The sequence below is a fragment of the Gymnogyps californianus genome, chromosome 6 (assembly GCF_018139145.2).
Source record: "Gymnogyps californianus isolate 813 chromosome 6, ASM1813914v2, whole genome shotgun sequence".
Taxonomy (NCBI): Eukaryota; Metazoa; Chordata; class Aves; order Accipitriformes; family Cathartidae; genus Gymnogyps; species Gymnogyps californianus.
Genome location: NC_059476.1, coordinates 38,752,162 through 38,772,792, shown reverse-complemented (window position 1 = coordinate 38,772,792; position 20,631 = coordinate 38,752,162). Strand labels below are relative to the sequence as shown.

Below are 20,631 nucleotides of genomic sequence, written 5' to 3'. Positions count from 1 at the left end.
ATCCAAACCGCTAAAACTTGCTACCCACGCGTGTGGGAGGGATGGGGGAAACCAGGCCGGGTACAGCCTCGCTGCAGGGGCCTGCCCAGCTCCTGCCTGGTTCCAAGTCCGCTCCCTTTCTGCCAGGGAGAGCGGTTCAAGCAGGTTACGAAAGTTAACCCTGAAAGGGGCGGACCTCGTTCCTCCCGCTCCCGCGGGGCCCGGCCCTCCGCACTTCGGCTCGGCTCGGCCGGCCGGCCATCCCCGCCGCTTTCTCCTCAGCCGGCCGCACCTCCCGCGCATGCGCGTCCCTGCCTCCCGCCCAACTCTCGCGAGAGGCGGGCGGGGCGCGGCGGCGGCGGTTGGCGCTCTTGAGCCGGCGGGTGGGGGCGGTGCCGCGGCGTTGGCGGGATGGGGCTGCTGGAGCAGTGCGAGGCCGCCTTCGGCTCCCCCGACCTCTACCGTGTCCTGGGCGTCCGCCGGGAAGCCTCGCCTGAGGAGATCCGCCGCGGCTACCACCGCGCCTCGCTCCGCGTACACCCCGACCGCGCCGAGCCCGATGCCAAGGAGGAGGCGACGCGGCGGTTCCAGGTGAGCGCGGGCGGGAGGGAGGGCGGCGGCGGCCCCTGACTGACTGACTGACTGACTGGCCGGCCGGCCGGCTCGCTCCCTGACTGGCCGGCCGGCCGGCTCGCTCCCTGACTGACTGGCTGGCCGGCTCGCTCCCTGACTGACTGACTGGCCGGCCGGCCGGCCGGCTCGCTCCCTGACTGACTGACTGGCCGGCCGGCCGGTCCTCGTGTCCCCGCAGATCCTGGGCAAGGCGTACGCCGTTCTGAGCGACGCGGAGCAGCGCGCCGTGTACGATGAGCAGGGCACGGTGGATGAGGAGGGCGAGGCGCTGAGGGGCGAGCGAGACTGGCAGGAGTACTGGCGGCTGCTCTTCAAGAAGGTGAGAGCCGGGCTGGGGTCTGGGAACCGGCGGCGGGGCCCTGGCAGGGCTCATCTTAGTGGGGGCAGACCCTCCGGGAAGGGGAAGCCTGCTGCTTCAGAGTTGTAGCCATGTCTCCCTTACTAGCTTTGTGTAAAACATTGGGGTTTTTTTATGCTGTCTCTCAAATTCTTCTGGTGAATAAGTCCTGTAACTCAATAAGCGTCACCTTTTTGCTTCAGATCACAGTAAAGGATATTGAAGACTTTGAAAAGAGCTATAAAGATTCAGAAGAAGAACTAGCTGATATTAAAGCAGCATACGTGGATTTTGAGGGTGACATGGACAGAATAATGGAGTCTGTGTTGTGTGTGGACTATACAGATGAACCAAGAATACGGAAAATCATAGAAAAAGCCATTGACTCTGGAGAAGTCCCGTCCTACAAAGGTTTTGTAAAAGAGTCTAAGCAGAAAACGATCGCAAGAAAAAGGCGGGTAGGTTATATCAATCAGGGACCAAAGGAAAGCATTATTTATGATAAGCTTTTAATCTCCCTTGGTAGAAATAAATGAAACTGTTCTCGAGACAAATGTTTGCCACAGGATTGCTGGGTTGCAGATCTTGCTCAGTATCTTTGACTTTCACATTTGGTCACCTGTGCTCCGCCCCCCCCCCCCCCCCATTGTTGTGAAAGGCTTTTGAGTTGTAATGGGCTGTTGCCTATTACTTCTTTTATTTCATTATTATAAACAATGGCTTATTACAGTTTAGCATGTCCCTGCATTTATTTACAAAGCTACGAGTTGCTGGAGTTAAGAAGTGTACGTGGTGGAAATACATTATGCTTGCCTTTTGGCAAGTGTGAAATAACATTCTGGACTAAATGGACCTCTTCTCCAACCTGGGTTTTTTTGGACACTTTGCAGAATATGTTATACGCACATCACAGTAACCTTTCTCTAAGTTAAAGAAAATGTAATGGCTGCTAAGACAAAAAAAAGTGCGGGTGGAGGGAACAGGGATGAGGATAGACATCACATTCAGCATTGTCAAACAGCAAAAAACTGTCCCGTCGTACTAAATTGTGGAACCAGAATGGGCTTTCTTTGACTCATTTCTCATCTGTGGCCAAACTTGGAAACCGTTTGTGTTTCCTTGCAGCTATTTCTATACAGATGCAAAAAAAAGTGTTTGGTAACTACTATAAGACTTTGTCAAATAACATGCAAAATACTTTTTAAAAAACTACTTTGCTATTTTAGGCAGAAAAAGAAGCTAGAGAGGCAGAAAAGACTAAAGACGAACTGGGCCTTGGTGGAGAAGATGACTTGAAAGCGCTGATTCAAGTAAGGCTTTTTCTATCTGTTGAAGATAATAACGTTACTGGCTTATAATTGTGTTTTCCCTGAGCATCTTCCTATTTTGGATCCTTGCAACTCTTCTGAGTTCCTGAGGTTAAAACCTGACCTTAATGTTAACTATTTATGGACTTTAATTAATAGTCAGAGTATGGTATGGATTTTATTACCTGTGTCTTTTTAAAAATTAACAAAGTTATTCTAATATCCTTATTGCATACAAAATCAAAATACTTAACTTCTAGTTTTAGGCAGTTAGACAGGGAGTGTTAATGATTCTTTCTTTCTGAGGGATTCCACGAGGATGCAGAAGTTGATAGGTCTTACTATTTTGCTTTTGTATCTTGGGGATCGAGGAAAGAAACATACTGTTTACATTCTGGTTTTTGGAACGTTTTCTGTTTCTTCTTTCTTATCGTCCAGTGGGCTTCCTAGAATGTTCATGCTTAATCATTGCTCAAATTGTAATAGAGGTTTGGGTCTAAACTAGAAATTGGTTTGCTTTTCCTAGCCTTATGTTGTGAATTTTTATAGCCACCCTTTACCTCTGTCTTGATACTTCAGCAAGTTAGGTATAGAGCCCAGAGTATACAAGTAGGCTTTTGCTTACAGTACTATACTTTCTGCAGCTTGTATTCCCTGTTTAATATATTCCAAGAAATTATGTAGCTATCTAACTTCAAAAGAATAATCTGTATTGGGAAGTAGTAAAAGTTTTGGGTTTGGTTCCCCCCCCTTCCCCTCCCCCAGAGCAGAAATAAAGATCGAAAAAAGGAAATGGATGACTTTTTGGCCCAACTGGAAGCAAAATACGGGAATAATGCTAAAAAAGGAGGAAAGAAGACTGCAGCCAAGAAAGGAAAGAAATAAAGAACTGTGTAGGCTGAAATATCAGGTATCATTTTGTATGGGAACACATGGATTTGGGAGAATTTCAGTTTTTCTGGGCTACTGTTTCGGAGTGTGTGTGCATCAACTTGCTGTGACTGGGAGGTATGATACAGAATGCATCATGAACAAGAAAGACAAAGCATTCTGGTGCTACTGTTTAAAATCCTTTGGGTGCTCTTCAGTTAAGATCAAACAGATTCTTGACTAAAAGTTTTGTTCCAGTAAGGAAGCGGTGTGATGTTTGAGATGGCGGTGTGTTTATTAAACTTGTGTTGAAGCACCTTCCTTCCAAACACCTAATGGATGTTGGTACAGCTGATGGTAAAACAATGTAATCCCACACCTTTGAGAGTCTGCAATGCCGATTCCTGTGGTTTCCGAGTTGGAAACCTTATCTTTTTGCTATTCGCACCTTTCTTTTGTAACAAACCCTCTGCTGTTTTTAAAGGTCTTTGCACTTCAGCTCAACAGGTGTTTTTCAGATATTCCAGTGCTTTTATAAAGATACTTTGGAAAAATGCAGATTTAATAAACAAAAAGTTTTTGCAGAATTCTGTGCTATGTTGCTTCCCCAGCCCTCTCTACGTTTTCTAAGTAGTTGTTCAAAACAAACTGATCGTGTTGACTCTTCTGACTGATTTAAGTCAAGTAAATACTACATACTTCTATAGCAGCTGAAAATATGGCTATATTATTAACTGTGGCGTCAGTGCTGGTGATGCTACATTAGATGAAAGGGCCACCTAGTGTTTGGTCTTTGATTGCCTGTGGCAGATGCCTTAGGAAGAATATGAGACTGCAGCATGTATGTGACTCTGCAGAAATTCTCTAGCACGCTGAGGTGAGGAAATAAACTTAAAAATCCACAGAACAGAGTTGGTTCTGTGTATTTCTAGGGTTTGTGATGTCCCATGACAAGGAGTTCCAAAGCTTAGAAATGCATTGCATGTTATTTCAATAGCATTACAGTCCAGTGTGCTGCAGGATGGTAGTGATTAGCTACTTCATTGTATTTGTCAACACTTCTGTTATTTCAGAAGTGAGTTACTTCTGTAAGATGTGCAAATACTTTGAAGGTTTTTGCTTCAGCTGTTTTTAAACCACTTGACATAGTGTGCAGGGGTATGAATTTGAAGGGTAACTAGTTTTCAACTTCCTATAGCTCACAGGAATGAGGCTGGTTTTATTTTGTGAATCATTTTTCAGAGGCTTATGAGCCACAGGTGAACACTTGTAATGAGGACCTTCAACTCAAAAGTTTCAGTGATAGCATTCAGGAACAGACTATTTAATAGAGCTTCCTGGGGGGAAGCTAGAGGTAGATGGTAACTCTGTTCCCTCTTACTTGGCTGCTTTCAAAAATTGTCCTGATTCTGAGAGAGTAGGGGATATTGTTATGTTGTATAACACATAACCTGAATGTTACTTTTACTATACAAAATAGATATCTAACAGCCCAGGAGAAGTCTCTGGTGTCAACCATTTGTACAGAAACCAAAAATTACCTCATGAGGAGATTGCTTTCATGTTTTTAACATGCTGACTCCTCTAGGCTATAAAATACTACATTATGTTACTAGAAGTCTATTCTAGTTTATTTGTATATTTTTTTGTAACTCTTATTTATGCACTAGGGCTACAGAAAACTAACTTGGTCCCTGAGGAATGGCACTGATATGAGCGGGATGCTTATCTCCAGTTAGCTTGAGATAACTAAATGACACACTGTACAATGTTCCAGTAGTCTTAACTGTTCAGAGAAATTGTATTTTGAAAGGGTTTAGTAAATAGAGGCCTCTTTTTAGCATCAATTTATCTCTATGGAAACTTAAAGAGATTTAGATTGAGACCAGACCATTTTTCCCCCCTCTAGAAATGCAAAGGGAAGTTAACCCAGTTACATTTGCACAGTTCTGCTTTGCTTTCTTTTCCCTTCTTGATTAGAGCATGCTTGGATCAACTGGACTCAAGAACTTTAATATTGATGAAAAATTATTAGCTGTTCTGTAGGTACCACTAACATTTGATAGATTGCATAACATAGAGTGGGGAAATAGGGGAGCCACTTCATAAAGAATGCTGACAAGTTTTTTTCCATTATGAATTGTAATTTGGAAAATATTAAAAAGGAAATTTAGAAAAAAGTGCTCTTTAGTTGAATTATAAGGGAAAAACTGTTTTTGTGTGGTGTCCTATTTTAACTCTGTTAAAATACAGTAAGTGGTTATCCTCACCTTGTGTTTACACTTACTTGTAGTCTGGCACTTCCTGTTTGGGAGTAAGACCTTCAACTAATCATTTATTTTGAGAAGCTTGTATTTCATGTTTTTGTATTATTTTGAGCCACAAGGGCAACTACAGCTAATACCTCGGTACATCTGTCACACAGTGCAGAACACATCTACTAAAAGCTACGTTGCATCTGTGGGTTGTGGAACTTCACGGTGGAGTGCAGAAATCTCACATAATTGCAGGTATTTTTAGAAAGGGAGACTGACTTATCCTGTGAAATTACCATAAAATATCTCACCAGGGAGACAATATGTACTTTCTTTGAATACTGTCTGGAATGACTTGCAGTAAGAGACTCCTTTTTGCCTCTTAAACCTTCTTCAGTCACTGAGAAAGAGGTACAAGTATATAACACAGGACGAGTCAGTGGTGTGCTACCCTTAAAGCTGTCAATTCTGTTCATCTGGTTTGCTACCTTATTTTTACACAACTGTGTTAATATATGCTGCAATTACTACAGGATTCATAACTTGTCTAAGTTGAGTTGTAGAAGCAGTATCATATGCAGTGCTTGCTTTTGATAGTATAATATTGCTTTAAACATATAAATACAGTTTTAAAAATTTAAATTACTACTGCTGTGGAAGGCCTGATCAATCTTCTGTAGAGCTAACGGAAAAATCAGCAGGTTCTGCAGTACCTGCCTGTAACAACATGCACTAGTCCTAAGCCAGTAATGGGAAAACAGCAATGACTGAGAGCATTTGCTAGATTTTCTAGGAGTTAGGCTTTACTGCCCACTGGAGTATAACTTTTTCTACTGGTAGAAAATGGAATGTTAAGTATACCCCTTCTAATCTTTGGCAGCTGCTTCTTAGATTTATATAAAAATAATTATTCATAAGGAAGGGTGTTTGAAAACTCTCTGTAAACAATGTTGACATTGCTGAGAATGAGAGGTGGTTCATGACTCGGATGGATACTTCTTCATGGCACGTCAGAGCCCCTGTTTGCTTTTTGTGACTGATCCACTTCGACTGTGGGCTTTCACAGAACCATGCAGCTGAAGACCTAATAAACAGAGATCATGTACACCTTTAAGACTTCTAGAAGGTATTAAACCCAAGTACCAAATACATCTCCTTTAGCTTAAAACTAAAAGGCTTTTTTTTTTTGGCTTTTTATTCTAATACGTCGCAATCAACTGCATTATGTATAACTTACGCAAGTTTGAGACAAGTGACTGACCTTCCAAAAGGGGCAAAGTTTGTGCTTTCATAGTTGCTGCATTGCAGCGAACTACTGTATTGCTTGATCTCTCATGAAGTTTTCAAGTCTACAAAGTTCTGCTGATTTTTGTTGTTGTTGTTGTTAACACAGCAGTCATAAAACTCATCTTGCATTTAAAGATACTGGGGTGGATTTTTTGCGGGGGGGGGGCACTCCTTTCTTGTTTAAAAACACGTTACCTCAGTTTAGTGCCTTTGTTGAACTCAAGTTGCCTCTTGTACCACTTATAGTAGTGGTAGTAGGCTATTCAAGCTATTAAACAAGCTAACAGACCCCTCCTGTCCTTTAATAATGACCCATGTGCTTGCTACCTTAACCTTTGCAGTTTCCATTAACTTTTGTAGCTTCAATCCTATCTTGTTAGTATATTTTTATGTGGAAAATTCTGACAACTCCACAAGGAATCCCAAAACACTGTGATGAAAGGAACCCAGTGTAACTTGTCTTGACAGACCTAGTTTTCAGAAAGTGCATCTAATCCCCTGCTCTGTGCCACCCTTTCCAGGTGGAGGTGATACTTAGCATCAATACAAAGTGAAGTTAACAGGGAGTGCTCAAGGTGAACTCAGGTGAGAGCTATAAAGATGGCATTCAGAAAAGCTGTTCTAGGGCACAAAAGCTAACTTTTGCTCTCCCACGTAATCTCTGAACAAACTCCCTTTCAACTGACTAGACCTTGTGTGTGCCATGAGGTGAAAAACGTAAATCTCTGAAGGTAAAGTTGAAATAAGTAAGGTTCGTTGATCTACCGTAACACTTGTGTACACATGTGCAACTTAGTCTTGTAGCTTCCTACTATTAAAAAAAGAACCACAACGCTGGTTGTGACTGTGTAGCTATTCTGAAGCATATATGACAACTATTTTCAAAGTGTATTAACCATAAACAATTTAAGGAGATGACTTCGCAGTGAAGGAAGGGAAACTGGAGGGAAGAGTATGCATTACATTCACAACAAAAATGCCTTCCTGCTGCCTTGGTGCTTTGATCAATTAAAAATAAGTAAATTTAGATGAGATTCATTTTAGGTTATGCTAAGTAACTCCACAAAGTTCATCCAATTGTTACAAATTAAACAGTACAAACATATTTTGATTTCAGAGTATGCATGTGAATTGTACTGGTACAGTTACTGGCTTTAAAATACACTTTGAGTTGATCTAGTGCAGTTCTAAGATCTAGTGCAGATCTAGTACAATCTCTTCCACATACAGTGCAAGTAAGTTTCTTTTGGACATAATGCAATTTCATTCAGTTGTACAGCTGAGCAGAAGAAAAATCCTTGCACAGAAAGTGGTTGTTGCTAGTTCCTGTTTAAATTGGCAACTCCTGCTCTTAACTTTGACGTGACAAGCATTGGGGCTGATTGCATTAAGCTTCCTTAAATGATTTAAAATACTAAGTGGTAATAAAAAACCACACCCAAACGTACTCTGTATGCAAGTATAAAACTTGTATAAAGGAAATTTTAAAACATGAAATGGAACTTTGAAAAACCTCCTCAATGTAATTACCTATGTAAGAAATGCATCCCTGTCCCAAAAGCCTACCTCTTGCTTGGTCTTATTAAATTCTACGACTGATGAGCGTACCTGAACCTGTTGATCCTCTCCTTGTCCAAGATTGATTACTATAATCAATAACAGTGCAAGAACGGTGGTGCTGTGGATCTGGCTGAAAAGACAGTTCAAATTATTTACCTTTGCATGAAAAAAATTTTAAACATCAAGATTATAATACAGGTACAAACTACTTAAACGTATGTGTTTCCTAATTTGTAAGATGTTGTAAAGGTCTAAGTAGAGCTTTTACAAGTTTAAGGAGGGTTAAATCAACTTTAGGAGTAGAAAATATACTTTTATAACGCTCTTACTTAGAATGATCACTGGGCCAGTTAAAGGCATTCTCACCACTTCTGGAAATTGTTCTGTTTCAAAATAGATTTTAGAAAGATTGTACACTCATAACTGCTAAGTCATGGATGTTGAAATTATACACAGAAACCAAACAAGCAGCTATTTAAAAGCTATTGTTGAAATTATAGCTTTTAAAGCTTAGATAAAAATGCTTTGTTAGATAGGACAAGATATTAGTAGCGTAGGTGTTTCAAATTAAACCAAGAGTATTTGATACTGAAACAGACTGGACATTAATAGTACAACAAACTTGTGCAAGAAAGCCGTGAAGACTATCCTACCCTGTGTTGCTGAATACAGCTGCAGGAATGACCTCTTAATGTCTATGGGGGGTATAGTGAGAACGCTGTCCATGAACAACTGACTTTCCCTGTTTGTTTCAGAAGTGCCAAGCAATGATGCTAACCTGTGGGTATCTAATCAAGGGGCAAACTTGATGAAGTCCCTGGCACTGATCACCTATGACATTCGGTTCTCGAGTAATGTTTACCTATGTTAATTGTCAAAGCACCCTATTGAGTAACTAAGGATGATTTGGTATAGTTTGCCATGCTTTACCAAGAATGCGTTGGTTGTGTTAGGCCTGGAGAAACGATCAGGTAAGAAAAGCCGCTCCTGTAGCTGCTGATGGGTATCTTCGTGTGTTGTTACACTGTGAGCTCGACTTGAGTTCCCTCGAGGTTTCTGCATTGAAGAGTAACAGTTATGGCTACTTCTTATTGCAGCAGTACATTTAAAATAATTATCCTGGGAATTAAAGCTAATTTTCCAAGTCAATTATTCTACACCTAGTTATGGGGAGGAAAAAAATTCTGGCATTAACTGGAATTAAAGCATTCAGCTATGGGTGATGCTGTTAGTCAAAATTGATATGGCATTTTTTGTGCATCTCTTTCAGTTGCTGTCACTTACAAGATAACAAACACATTAGAACTCTTGGGTTACGTAACTTGATCAGCAAGGATTACAATTTTAGACTATCCAATAATAAAATTGTGCCTATTACCGTTTGCCTCTGGGATCCTGCAGTGCTCACGTGCTCTGCCACATCGGTGGTAGTAATAGGTGGTAGGAGATTATTTCGGCTTAGTGGCAGTGGAGGGGGTGAGGTCAGCTGCTCATGTGCAGTCAGACTGAAATGCACCAATAAGAACAGAAAAACACAGTTTATATGTTTGGCATTGTGTAAACATACAATGTTGTCAGTTTGTTTGGCATTATGTAGACAAACAATGTTAAAACTAAGAGCAACAGTTGCCGAATTTTGCTACAAGATGCTGGTGTTAGGGCTGACTATTGGAGACAATTTAAAAGAGGAGTTCTGCAGCGGGTGAAGTTTGGCAGAAATCTTTTTCATCTGTTAACAAGAACTTCTAGTTTTCAGAATGTTTAATACTAAGCATATAGGCAAAGTGAGTCTGTGAGCGAGTACCCCAGCAGAAATCCTGGTAATGGATGTATATAAAGGCAAGTTGTGGTTAAAATGCACCTCATCCAGTGCATTTTGAAGGGGCATGCTGTGCAGCTGGTACTGCAGAATAAAGGTGTGTGTATATATAAAGGTGTCTTCACAGGCAGTTACCGTACAATGTTAGAATCTTGTCTGCCCGTTCCCAGACATGGCACTATTTTCTGCTCTTTGTTCAGAACCTTTAGGATGAAGTACTGCTTAGTGCTAACTTCAGCCTAGCAACTGAAGATAAACAGTGAGCCTAGAAAACAGCAGTGGGCCATATTTTAAGCAGAGCAAGTAAAAAAGCTACCTAATGCAAATTGTAACTCTTTCACTTACTAGAAGTGTCAAATGTCTGGGGGTAAAATAGGGCTTCTACCTTCTCCATATTTTGTTTGAGTATTTGAAGGAACAGGTGCCAGATGCTTTTAGAAGCCTAAAAGGAGCCAAACCAATCTACTTGCACAAAATACAAACTTAATTAAGCATTAGTCACGGGAGGAATGTAAAAGGATAAGTATTCTATTTTCTAGCTACAGCCTTTTCATGTGAAAGCCTTTTCACATGAAAGGTGTCTGTATATTATTGTATGTTTGAAAAGTGCTAGAAATGATCAAGAGGCCTTAGCTCTATACATGTTCTGGAATTAACTGAAGGATGTTCTGTAAGAATACATTAGAAAAGCTTCAAACTATAACCAGTATTTTAAAAAAGACTTTCCTAGTGCTCTCTACATACATTTTAACATATATGGTAATAAAGGGGAGATATTAACAATCGTTAAATTGATCGAAGCCTGAGGAAAGGGAACAGAAGCATAAAATATTGGAAGTAGAAACATCAGTTGTGAAGGGACAAGGAACAAGTCTCTCAACAGTACATGACAAAAAATAACAGGCTGGATGAGTTTACAGGTAAACTGCAAAACTAAAAGGAAACTATGTCAATTTACAACACGTGGAACATAGAAGTATATTAACCCCTGCATTGTTTCCTAATACCCTGTAGTCCCTGTAAATGACTACATTCAGTCAGATCATTATGCCAAACAAAAATAAGATATTCTAGATGTAATTGTGGGTTCACCGAGTTCATTAAGAGTCCTTTGGTCAGTCATAACCTATCTAAGACGAGCACCTTCTTTATAACCCAGTCTGGATATAGGATAGCAACAGGCAGTTTGACCTCCAAAAACAGTAGACTTTTAAGTTCATCTTTAAAATAGGCTATAGAAAAAGAAAGCTGATGTCAAGAAAGAGATGGTGGTATTTGCTTTGCTTGTCCTGGACAGACTGAGGTCTATAGTTTGTGTAAAAAACTACCTAAATATGTATGCAATTCATTGAATCGCAGCTTCTAGCACAGTAAACATCAGCTTTAGCAACTCTGCTTTCTCAGGGGAGATTGTGCTTTAATGGGCAGTTAATTTCTTTAATCAAATAATTCATGTTCTTTCTGTTCAACTGAATGCTTTTTGTATAAGCTGCATTCTCTAAATATGGTAACTTGCAGTGAGAAACTGGTTTTAAAACATACAATCGAGTTCCCCCGAAGACATTGTCCACAGAAACTGGGGTCCCAGTACGAGAGTGGTTTGTGTTGATGGGATGCAGGGTACGTGGTGGTGGGTTTCGCCTTCTTGTGGAACGTGACAGGGATGATGTGCTGAGCTCTAGAGGATGGTTTGGCCGCACTCTGGTAGAGGGGATGGAACTGGAGCCTGGCCGTTTGTCATCCAGGTCCCTAACAAAAGAATTACAAAACGAAAAGAGGTATGGTCAACATGACTGATAACTACCCTGTTACAAAGTACTCATCTACAGGTGACATTCATAATATTATGTGTGGATAGAGATGATGTGTGTTCATTTTTTTTACATAACTATATAAAGTAATTCAGAGCCAAATTAGAAAAGAATAGGGGATGGAAAAGAAAAAAGAAGCCTATCTTTATTTTTTTTTTTACTTGAACTATGAACTTTCTGATTGAAGATTCCCATGTAAAAGTTAATCACAGAACAGACTAAAAAAAACTACACTGTAAACACCAGTTTTCACACCCATAGCCTAGATCTAACACAAGTCCACTTCTAGGAAGTGAGCAAATCAGTTTCTCTACCCCATTCTGAGCTTCATCTCTTTTCAGGATGTCAGTTAGTGCCAACAGTAATGCCGCAGCTGTTCACTAAGTGGTAAACCAGCAGCAAGCAAAGAGAAAACCTGTATTAGAAGTATACTGTTTCATAGAGGACAAACAAATAAACAAGCAGGAAAATAATTGAGAATTGTTTTCCCCAGTGTAGAAAGTTCTCACAATGTTTTGGGTTGAATCCCTCTCACCATGAGAGTGCTCTACTTTACAACAGACAATCTATAGTTCTTACAGTGTTTTCTCCAGTACAGGCAGATTCCTTTGCTGTAACTGGATCCCATGTATCACCATCAAGCCATTTAGATTACGTTGAGAGCCACTACTTGACCCTTGAGAGAGATTTACCTGAAAGTTTAAAAAATAAATACGTAAATTACTGTTTGGCAGAGACATTCACACACATTTACAGATTTTGTCCTTGTAAACAATTTTGGAGGAAAAAAATTACTTTCTTCCATGACATCCAGATACATACTCAGTTATATTATTTCCCCATCTAAGAAAGGCATCTTAGCATTCCATTTTTCTTGCAAACGGTAGTGCTTAGAAAATGTATCCTACCATGCTATGTCATACTTAATATTTTCCAACTGAGCTGCTTATTTGCATGACAGGATCTTCCAACAATGGCTATAATCAGAAGCTTTACGGAACTAATTTTCAGTGTATGTTGACATTTTATGTCAAGAACAGAACTGCAGACTCCTTTCCTGGAATACAGACTGATCTGGAAAAACATCAAATTCCACCCACCGTAACAACAGCAAATAGAAAATACCAGAGCTTTAATCTCTCGAGCATACATACTTGAGGTGTTTTTCTCCTCTTTTTGCTTTTGCGGCCACATCTGGTTTTTGGGCCCTACACATACAGTAAGGGGAACATGAGGAAGAGGCAGGGGTAGAAATAAAGGAGAAAGAAATAAAAAGAAATAAGAAGGAAAGAGTTGAATTAAAATGGAATAAACAGAAAACACTTTGGTGCTCACCCCTCTAGGAACAGATAATCTAAAGCAGATTATACAGTCAACTTCAGTGTCTGAGAAAAAAAGACCTGTTTTACAACTGCACTGAGATTTGTCCTCTGTTGCCTGATGAGTTAGCTATAGATAAGCTAGTGAGAACAGGATCTCACACACGCAATCCTCGATCTCACAATTTAGTTCAAACATTATTGAAATGTAGAAAGAACTACATCATTAATGAACAGTCACCACATGGTTGTCCAATACATATATAAAATATTAAGTTTTAGAGAGAAAAGTAGGAATTAAAACTTGCAACTGAGGAATAACAGAATTTAAATGTTAGAAAGGACAGTCAGCATTCATACAAAATCCAAACTAGTTATGTACCTAAACAGTCCCCTGATGTACTCGAATCTGTTTGCTTAGGTAGGGCTATATTGATTTGTCCCTACACAAACCAGCTGGCTAAAAATACTTACCAGATTTGATGTCACTGAGGGCGTTTTAGTTTGTGGCACACGAGGTAACACCACCGGCAGAGGATCAAACTGCAAAGGGCTTCCAGCATCTGCTCTGATCGTTTCTACTGTTATGATATTTTTCTCATCATCTATGCAAAGCAACAGAGAATTCCTGTAAATACAGACTATTAGCATTGCTAGTTGTGGACAGTGCTATGAATCCAAATTTTTTAAGAAGAGTCCTCTTAGATGCTAAGCTCTATTAAATCTTTTGAAGGCATGTGTCACACTGTTAGCAAAATAACCTTTTTTCCCCTCCCCTGAAGAGATTATTCCCAAATACATCTCTCTCATTACATCCTTGCAAAATTAAATAACTGAAATCCCCTTTTGAACCTGCAGTTTAACTGTGATCCTTACCAGAGGCTGACCCTTCCCAGTGTCTGCAGATTAATTCTTCCATGCAGCCTAGGACTTCACTCCACACATCATCAAACACAAACGTGAGCACAGAATCCTTCATGCAGGAGTACGGAGAGACAGGAGGAAACCCTAATTTCCGTCTACCGGAGGACAGCCCCATTTTCCTCTCATGCAACTCCTCCTCCCTGTAAAAATGTAAGCATTGCCATAAACACATTTTCTTTGTCTCCTATATTTTGTTGCATTTATTGAATAGGATTAAAACATCAGCTAAGGCTGCGTTTCTGTTCTATTTTCTTTTAAACTGAAATAGGTCAAGGCAGCTGGCCAAATAGCTTGAAGACGTTACTTCAGGAGAAGTTTTGTATTTATCACACAATGTTATCTTCTGAGAGCTGATAGTTTAATAAACAGCAATATCAAATAACAGTCTAATACTGAAAGAAGCAAGCTTCGATACATGGGGCACTTGAACTTTTATTTTTTCCAGAATGTACCACTGACCTAAATGCGAAATGACCGAGACAATCACCTTATTACTGCACACCTCGGTTTCCCCACACAGAATGACTATAAATGATACTTCATGAATAATAAATAATTTACCAAGGAGATCAAAGTTCCCTTTAAAAATAAATATTAATAGTTACAGTGATATTTGTTCATCACATTGTTAGGCTCCATATCTAACGTCACTACAGAATTCTAAAGACGAGAGAGGACTGTTACTACTCATGACTGTTTAATGCCACTCTCGGCCTGCTGCTCTAGCAGCCAGGAGGTGTTCAGGGCACAGGCTTAAGTCAGTTTTAGACAATGAGATGTAATCAATGAGAGGGGAGAAAAACCATAATTCACAGCAGCAAGTGGCCTTTGCTGCAGACTCTTCCACAATGCAAGAGGTATTCTGAAGTGTGAAACCTGGAAGACAACTGCTCAAAAAAGTTTATGTTCATCTGCCAAAAGAAACTTGGTAGAAGGGAGAAAATAATACTGATGCAAGCACATTTATTACGGCTTTCACATCTGCTCCCTGAATTAGTACTTAACATCAAAAAGCTACAAACCTGGGGAAAAAATGAGATACCACTAGAAAAAGCTATAATACTTCTACCATTATTTTACAGAGACAGCGATATTTTTTGCTGCAGCAATGTCTCTCTGGCCTGGTCAAAACAAGCCACCTACCAATTTGAATCTCATGGTCCATGCAGCTAAGTGGCTTTATTTATTAAAACCAATTAAGTAGTTAGCAACTGACAGTACCATCCAGAGTCCTTACCCAGGCCATATGTTCATATTGTTGGGTTGAATAAAGTAAAGGGGCAAAAAGAATCCTCTTTATAGCACACTTAATCTTTTCTTCTTAAGATAAAAATAGTGGTAATTATTTCTTGGCAAGCATCAAATCCACTCTAATCCTTAAACTGCCACTGAAAAATCTGGAAAGGTACAATTCTACCCAAAATGCTAGTACAAAACCAAAGCAGCACACTGCTAGTGCATAACAAACAACAACGAATTTGACTTAGTATAAAAAATAAATGGCATTTAAACAAGTTTTATTAAATATGCCAATACACAGCAGGCTCTTAGTTATGATGGAATGAACTATTTAAATGGCTAGTATGAAAAATTACAAAAAAATCAGAAAAATAATTTAGCAAAATAAATTGTTCTAGGAAATGGATTGGGAGAATTCCCAGTGCCCTAGCCGCCTCAGGCCTTTGAAAGTTCTCTAGAGGAAAGATATGAAAAAAATAAATTCATCAAATACTTTATCAACTAACATCAAAACCAAATATATGTATCTTAACAGCAGGAATTCAGGACACTGGTACTAGTTGCTATCTTAATATTCAATACCTACACATCTCTGCGGTCAAATGCTAAATATTCCTCCATTACGCCTTCAGAGACAATTACTCCATCTTCACCTTCTTCGCTCTCCGGAGAACACAAGGTCGGAGACTTGGAACGGTCAGCCTTTTTGTGAACGGGAGTAACAGAAAGAGGTACCTTCTTGCCAAAAACACTAAATCTGAACAGGTGATAGTTTTCAGAAAGCAGAAATGAAAATAAGTTGTTACTCCACTTCAAATAGCAGCATTTGCTGAACTGAGAGACAACATGGTAGTTAAGGCCAAGCAGTAGGGAGGCCAACAAATTATGCGTTACAGTAAAAACTCTTGGTTTGGATATTTTTAATTCTTGCTAAGGAACTTGAAACTTCAGAAAAAAATTCAAAGCTAATTAAAAAACATTCTAAAACATTAAATAATAAAAGTAGTACTAATGTAGTGCTTTGTATTTTTGAAGTTCTATACAAATTTAATGGATGACTGACAATAAAACGAGCTACAATACATACATAAGAAGTCAGCAGTAGCAAAGGTATTGCCATTTACTGACCAGTTTACTGTAGTTAGCCATAAGCACAGCTACGTAGTCTTGCTATTCTGAATGTACTACTTTTAGTCAAAAATAAAATAAAAATAATAATAATAAAAAAAAGAGTGCTGTGTTCAAAATTCAGCCTAACAGAAAGGAGTTAGGCTTCACATTTTAAGAAGCCTATTGCTGCAGTCCACTGAGAACAAAATTACCTTCCCACCTTGGTACGGTCTGGGTTAACCGCCGATACTTACTCATTAGAATCTTTTTCTCGTGGTGAACTTACATCTGAGGAACCTAAACCGCCAGAAGGTGAACTTGAATACCATCCGTACCCTTCATCTGTGGGGACCACTATCTGCTTCCCCACAACCCTGCCATGGCAAAAGCAAAGGATAAATAAATCAGAAAATGTTGCAAGTAAGATTATTGAAGTGTATAAGAACACACAGCAGCAAATCCTAAAAATTCTGTAGGGAAGCTATGTGGTTTTCTTGGTAACAGTTAAATGTGCTTTCAGTTGTTTTCCCTAGTACAGATTGCTTCGAGTCAGGTAAATACATTAAGAAAATTTTGCTTGTTTTTTTATGCTCTGCTGATTGTAAGACTGTTGAGTATGGAGAAAACTGTTCAAGTACACATAATGAAGATTTAAAATTTAAGTTTACAGATAGCCATAAGGACTGCTCAGCTAGGGTAGGAGGATTTTTAAATTATTTTAAGCACCTGGCTTTTAGCTATACCATATATCTTTTCTAAGAGAATTTTGCTATGTTAAGGCCAAGTCAGTTGCAAATAGCAATAATCGTCTGGCAAGGAACCAAATGTGAGATAGCAGAATGTTTGTTAATGACAATGGCAGGCGGGCCTCCAAAGTGATCTTTTTATCTCTATCTACTGTATAATTGCATAAAACCGCCCTGCTGTAACGTTATTTTAAAAGCAACTGTTTCCATCCGTACCCTTTTATAACTCTGTGATGGTACTAGCATTAGTCTATTAATAAAATACCTGAGATGAGGAAAGTTGGATGTCCACTGGTGGCATTCTTCCCGCAGTCCCTCAACATGCACATTTTCTTTCTGCTCATAGAGAAGCTCATCAATTTGTCTGAACATTTGCTGAACTTGTTGTGTGGCAGCTTTATCAAATTCCTAGAAAGGAAAGTTATCCAATAAATACCTAGTGAATAGCATTTGGAGGGTTTTTTTAATTGAATTTTTTTATAATTGAAAAAGACAACTATTTGTTTAAAGCTTAGCAGGACTGATTTAAACAGTTCTATTTCTTTTGCATAGAAAGACATTAACTTTAAATAATCCCCCCCCCCCGAGATGATGCAGACTGCTGTTAAGACTGATGGTAGCTACATAAAAAGCTTACATTGACACAACAGAAAAACTATTAAAACATTCTGAAATATCTGTATTATTCTATTAAGTTAAAGACATAGTAATTTACAGAAATCAGAACAGAAGGGATAAAATTCAGCGACATTTTAATGAAGTGGAAAATTTATTGCTTGCAATGTCCATAGACAACAGCAAAACAAAAAGCAATGCAGACTGGCATGAAACACTGTGAAAGTGAAGGATGTTCAGGACCTTTTTTACATGTTCTCGTGTAGCTAGAAAATGGGGTCAGTCCTTGGGTAATTTAAATCTAAACAGTTCCATCTCACCTCACAGAAAGCAATAGCACACTTTGTTTTAGTAGATGGAGAATAAAACAAATATTTCTATGTGAAAGTAATGTTTTAGGGGCTTACTGTATTTTGAGAAACATACAAGTACGCAGAAGTTTGATAAACTCACACCAAGTATCTGAAAGTCACCCACTCATGTTTGGGATTCCACAATAACAGCATTTATTATGTTGTGTAGATACACTTACGCATTAAATGATTTGCATTTCCAAAATTTTAGATGGAAATGGAGAATATTAATTGAATAACATAAGCGTAATATGTTTTGGTCTGAGAGAAAGGAAAGATGGGGAAGAGGTAAAAAAAGATGTTCTTTCTATAACCACTGTCATGATTTATTGACAGATCCAATCCTCATTTTTATCCTGAAATGTATTTGCAATGGTACTTCAAATGTCTTTCTACTCACTGTGCTACATTTGGTTTGGATGATTACGTTCTACTCACATCATAGCCCCAAGAGAAGACTGAGCTGTCTTCGGTGGAGGTGTCGGCGTAACTCTGACTAGCAGACCATGAATTCCCATGATCAGCTGGAGTAACGGAAGGGTAATCTGACTCCTTCCAGATTTCAGGCTCCCTGCAATGCACATGTTGAGGAAAAAAAGGAAGAATAAAACCCCAACAATACACAATGACAAATAAAGTGGGTAAGTAAACTTTCCTTTCTGTACAAAAAAGCATAGATATATCAGAAGAGGTCTTAGCAATGATAGAGTTTTCATAGGGTAAATATTTACTTCAGAGGCATTTAAGCAGAAGCTGTAGTACACAAGTAATTACAACAACAGTCACTCCTAATAATCTCAATGACATAGGAAATCTAGAGGTCAAGCAAAACATAGATTTTCCAAAAATTATCTCAGTTAAGCTGCAGACTATTTCTAGTCCTGGTTCTACACCACTCAGGAACTATTTTTATCTTTTCTCCTCTTGCTTCTGCCATAAAATTAGATGACCCGGGCTCTTTGCGAGCTGGGAACGGAACACAGCTACACACTTTTTATTATTTCCAAAATAGGAAGGACATGTTCTGCAATGATACGGATCTGAGGTAAAGCCTAAGCCTACCAACCATATTACTTCTGTAAAGATAATTCAACACAAAGGTGCCTGGTTTTAGCCACTGACTCCAGGCAAAGATTCATTTTATGTTATGACAAGTACCTTGAGATCTCGCCATAGTTTTCAGCCGTGGGTGTGCCTGGGCACACCTCAGCTCGTGGTTCTGGCAGCGGATGATGCCGCAAGGCATGTTTTGGAAGTCCTTGTCTAAAACAAGAAGTGGAACTTGACATTACTTACAAGAATAAACATCTACAGAATTCCCAAGTTTTACAGGGAGTTTTTTTTCTGCTTTTCAAGGAATGCACTGATTTGCATACCAGAGCTCATTTATTATTATTAGAAGGCTAATTCTTGTTACCAAAGTTTTAGAATTAAGGTATCAAAACTAACTCTAGGCTAAACATGGAGTTAAAGGTCTTTGCTTAGAAATCAAGTGTCTTCCTTTAAACTTAAAACATTGTTGTGAACTGGGCTACAGCTCTCTAAAAGCAGATACAACATCATTATCCCTGTAGGGGACTTATAATCCAATAGAACAAGAGTAGCCACCAAACTATGCACGGGCAAGTTAGGAGAAATAGCATTTGCTAGTTTTTTGTTTTGTCAAGGTTTAGATGTCTAGGAAAAAGGGACAAGAAAAGTGACAGTAGTTGGGGACAGAGAGAGGTATCAATGCAGGAACAAAAAGCAGCTAAGTACCAAAACCTATGTATTTGTTTAAACCTCTCACCCCCCCGAAAAAGCGCCTACACATCAGTTACCTCTTGGGTCAAAAAAGGACAGGAAGAGGGATTTAATCACGTTCGCTCACACCCGTATTTTTCAAGCGACGAGTACACGCGTCGGCCAGGATCGGTGTAAACACGTTACCGCGGCCACCTCCTGAGGCAGCGCCCTGGCCGCAGCCTCGGCGCAGGCCCCGGCACCGCGGTTACGGCACTGGATCCGCACAACTCCACGTTACACCCGGCCCACCCCACCGTTACGGGCAAGCTGCGCCCAGCGCCAGCCGGCGGCTCCGGCCCCCCGCCCCGCCCGGGGACCCGCGGCAATCGGGGCCTCGGCTCGGCCCCGCGACCCCCCCTGTCTACGCACGGGCCCCGGTTTTCAGGCTGAGGGGGAGTGCGGGCAGGCAGGCCCGAGCGCGAGGACCAGGCGGGAGCGGGGCCTGGCCGGGGCGGCGGGGACCGGGACAGCGGGGCCGGGGGGGGGGGAGGCGGCGGCGACTCACATCTCCAGAGCGCCGGGGGGCACCGGCTTCCGCGCGTATCGCGAGATCATCCTCAGCTCCGCCGCGCCGCCGCCGCCACCGCCCGCCGCCGGCCCGCCGCCGCCGCCATGACGACGCCCAACCCCCGGGGAGGCGGAGCGTCGCCGCTCGGCTCGGCCCCGCTCGGCCCGGCCCGGC

General features: G+C 40.4%; 2 protein-coding genes across 2 annotated transcripts; one reads left to right on the top strand and one right to left on the bottom strand.

Moving 5' to 3' along the window:
• The first annotated feature begins 390 nt into the window (after positions 1-390).
• On the top strand, positions 391-3,805 carry DNAJC9 (DnaJ heat shock protein family (Hsp40) member C9). Its single transcript, XM_050898928.1, has 5 exons — positions 391-570; positions 791-931; positions 1,153-1,407; positions 2,176-2,259; positions 3,022-3,805. Exons 1-5 carry the CDS (start codon positions 391-393, stop codon positions 3,139-3,141), a joined length of 780 nt encoding a protein of 259 aa, XP_050754885.1. The 3' UTR covers positions 3,142-3,805.
• On the bottom strand, positions 3,403-20,514 carry FAM149B1 (family with sequence similarity 149 member B1). Its single transcript, XM_050898907.1, has 15 exons — positions 20,455-20,514; positions 19,323-19,427; positions 18,603-18,735; positions 17,462-17,604; positions 16,705-16,824; positions 15,927-16,097; positions 14,054-14,241; positions 13,652-13,782; positions 13,013-13,066; positions 12,438-12,550; positions 11,590-11,796; positions 9,607-9,733; positions 9,159-9,284; positions 8,277-8,358; positions 3,403-6,465 (listed from the first exon to the last, which is right to left on the bottom strand). The coding sequence occupies exons 1-15, from the start codon at positions 20,502-20,504 to the stop codon at positions 6,392-6,394; spliced, it is 1,824 nt and encodes a 607-aa protein (XP_050754864.1). The 5' UTR covers positions 20,505-20,514; the 3' UTR covers positions 3,403-6,391.
• Positions 20,515-20,631: the final 117 nt, after the last annotated feature.

Excerpts from the sequence above, each read along its gene's own strand:
- FAM149B1 (XM_050898907.1), bottom strand. The coding sequence starts at position 20,504 with ATGATCTCGCGATACGCGCGGAAGCCGGTGCCCCCCGGCGCTCTGGAG. Across the intron at positions 18,736-19,322 it reads AACTATGGCGAGATCTCAAG|GGAGCCTGAAATCTGGAAGG; the intron begins GTACTTGTCATA and ends TGTGCATTGCAG. Across the intron at positions 12,551-13,012 it reads AGAGGAGAAAAACACCTCAA|GTAAATCTCTCTCAAGGGTC; the intron begins GTATGTATGCTC and ends TTAAACTTTCAG.
- DNAJC9 (XM_050898928.1), top strand. The coding sequence starts at position 391 with ATGGGGCTGCTGGAGCAGTGCGAGGCCGCCTTCGGCTCCCCCGACCTC. Across the intron at positions 932-1,152 it reads GGCGGCTGCTCTTCAAGAAG|ATCACAGTAAAGGATATTGA; the intron begins GTGAGAGCCGGG and ends TTTTTGCTTCAG. Across the intron at positions 1,408-2,175 it reads CGATCGCAAGAAAAAGGCGG|GCAGAAAAAGAAGCTAGAGA; the intron begins GTAGGTTATATC and ends TTGCTATTTTAG.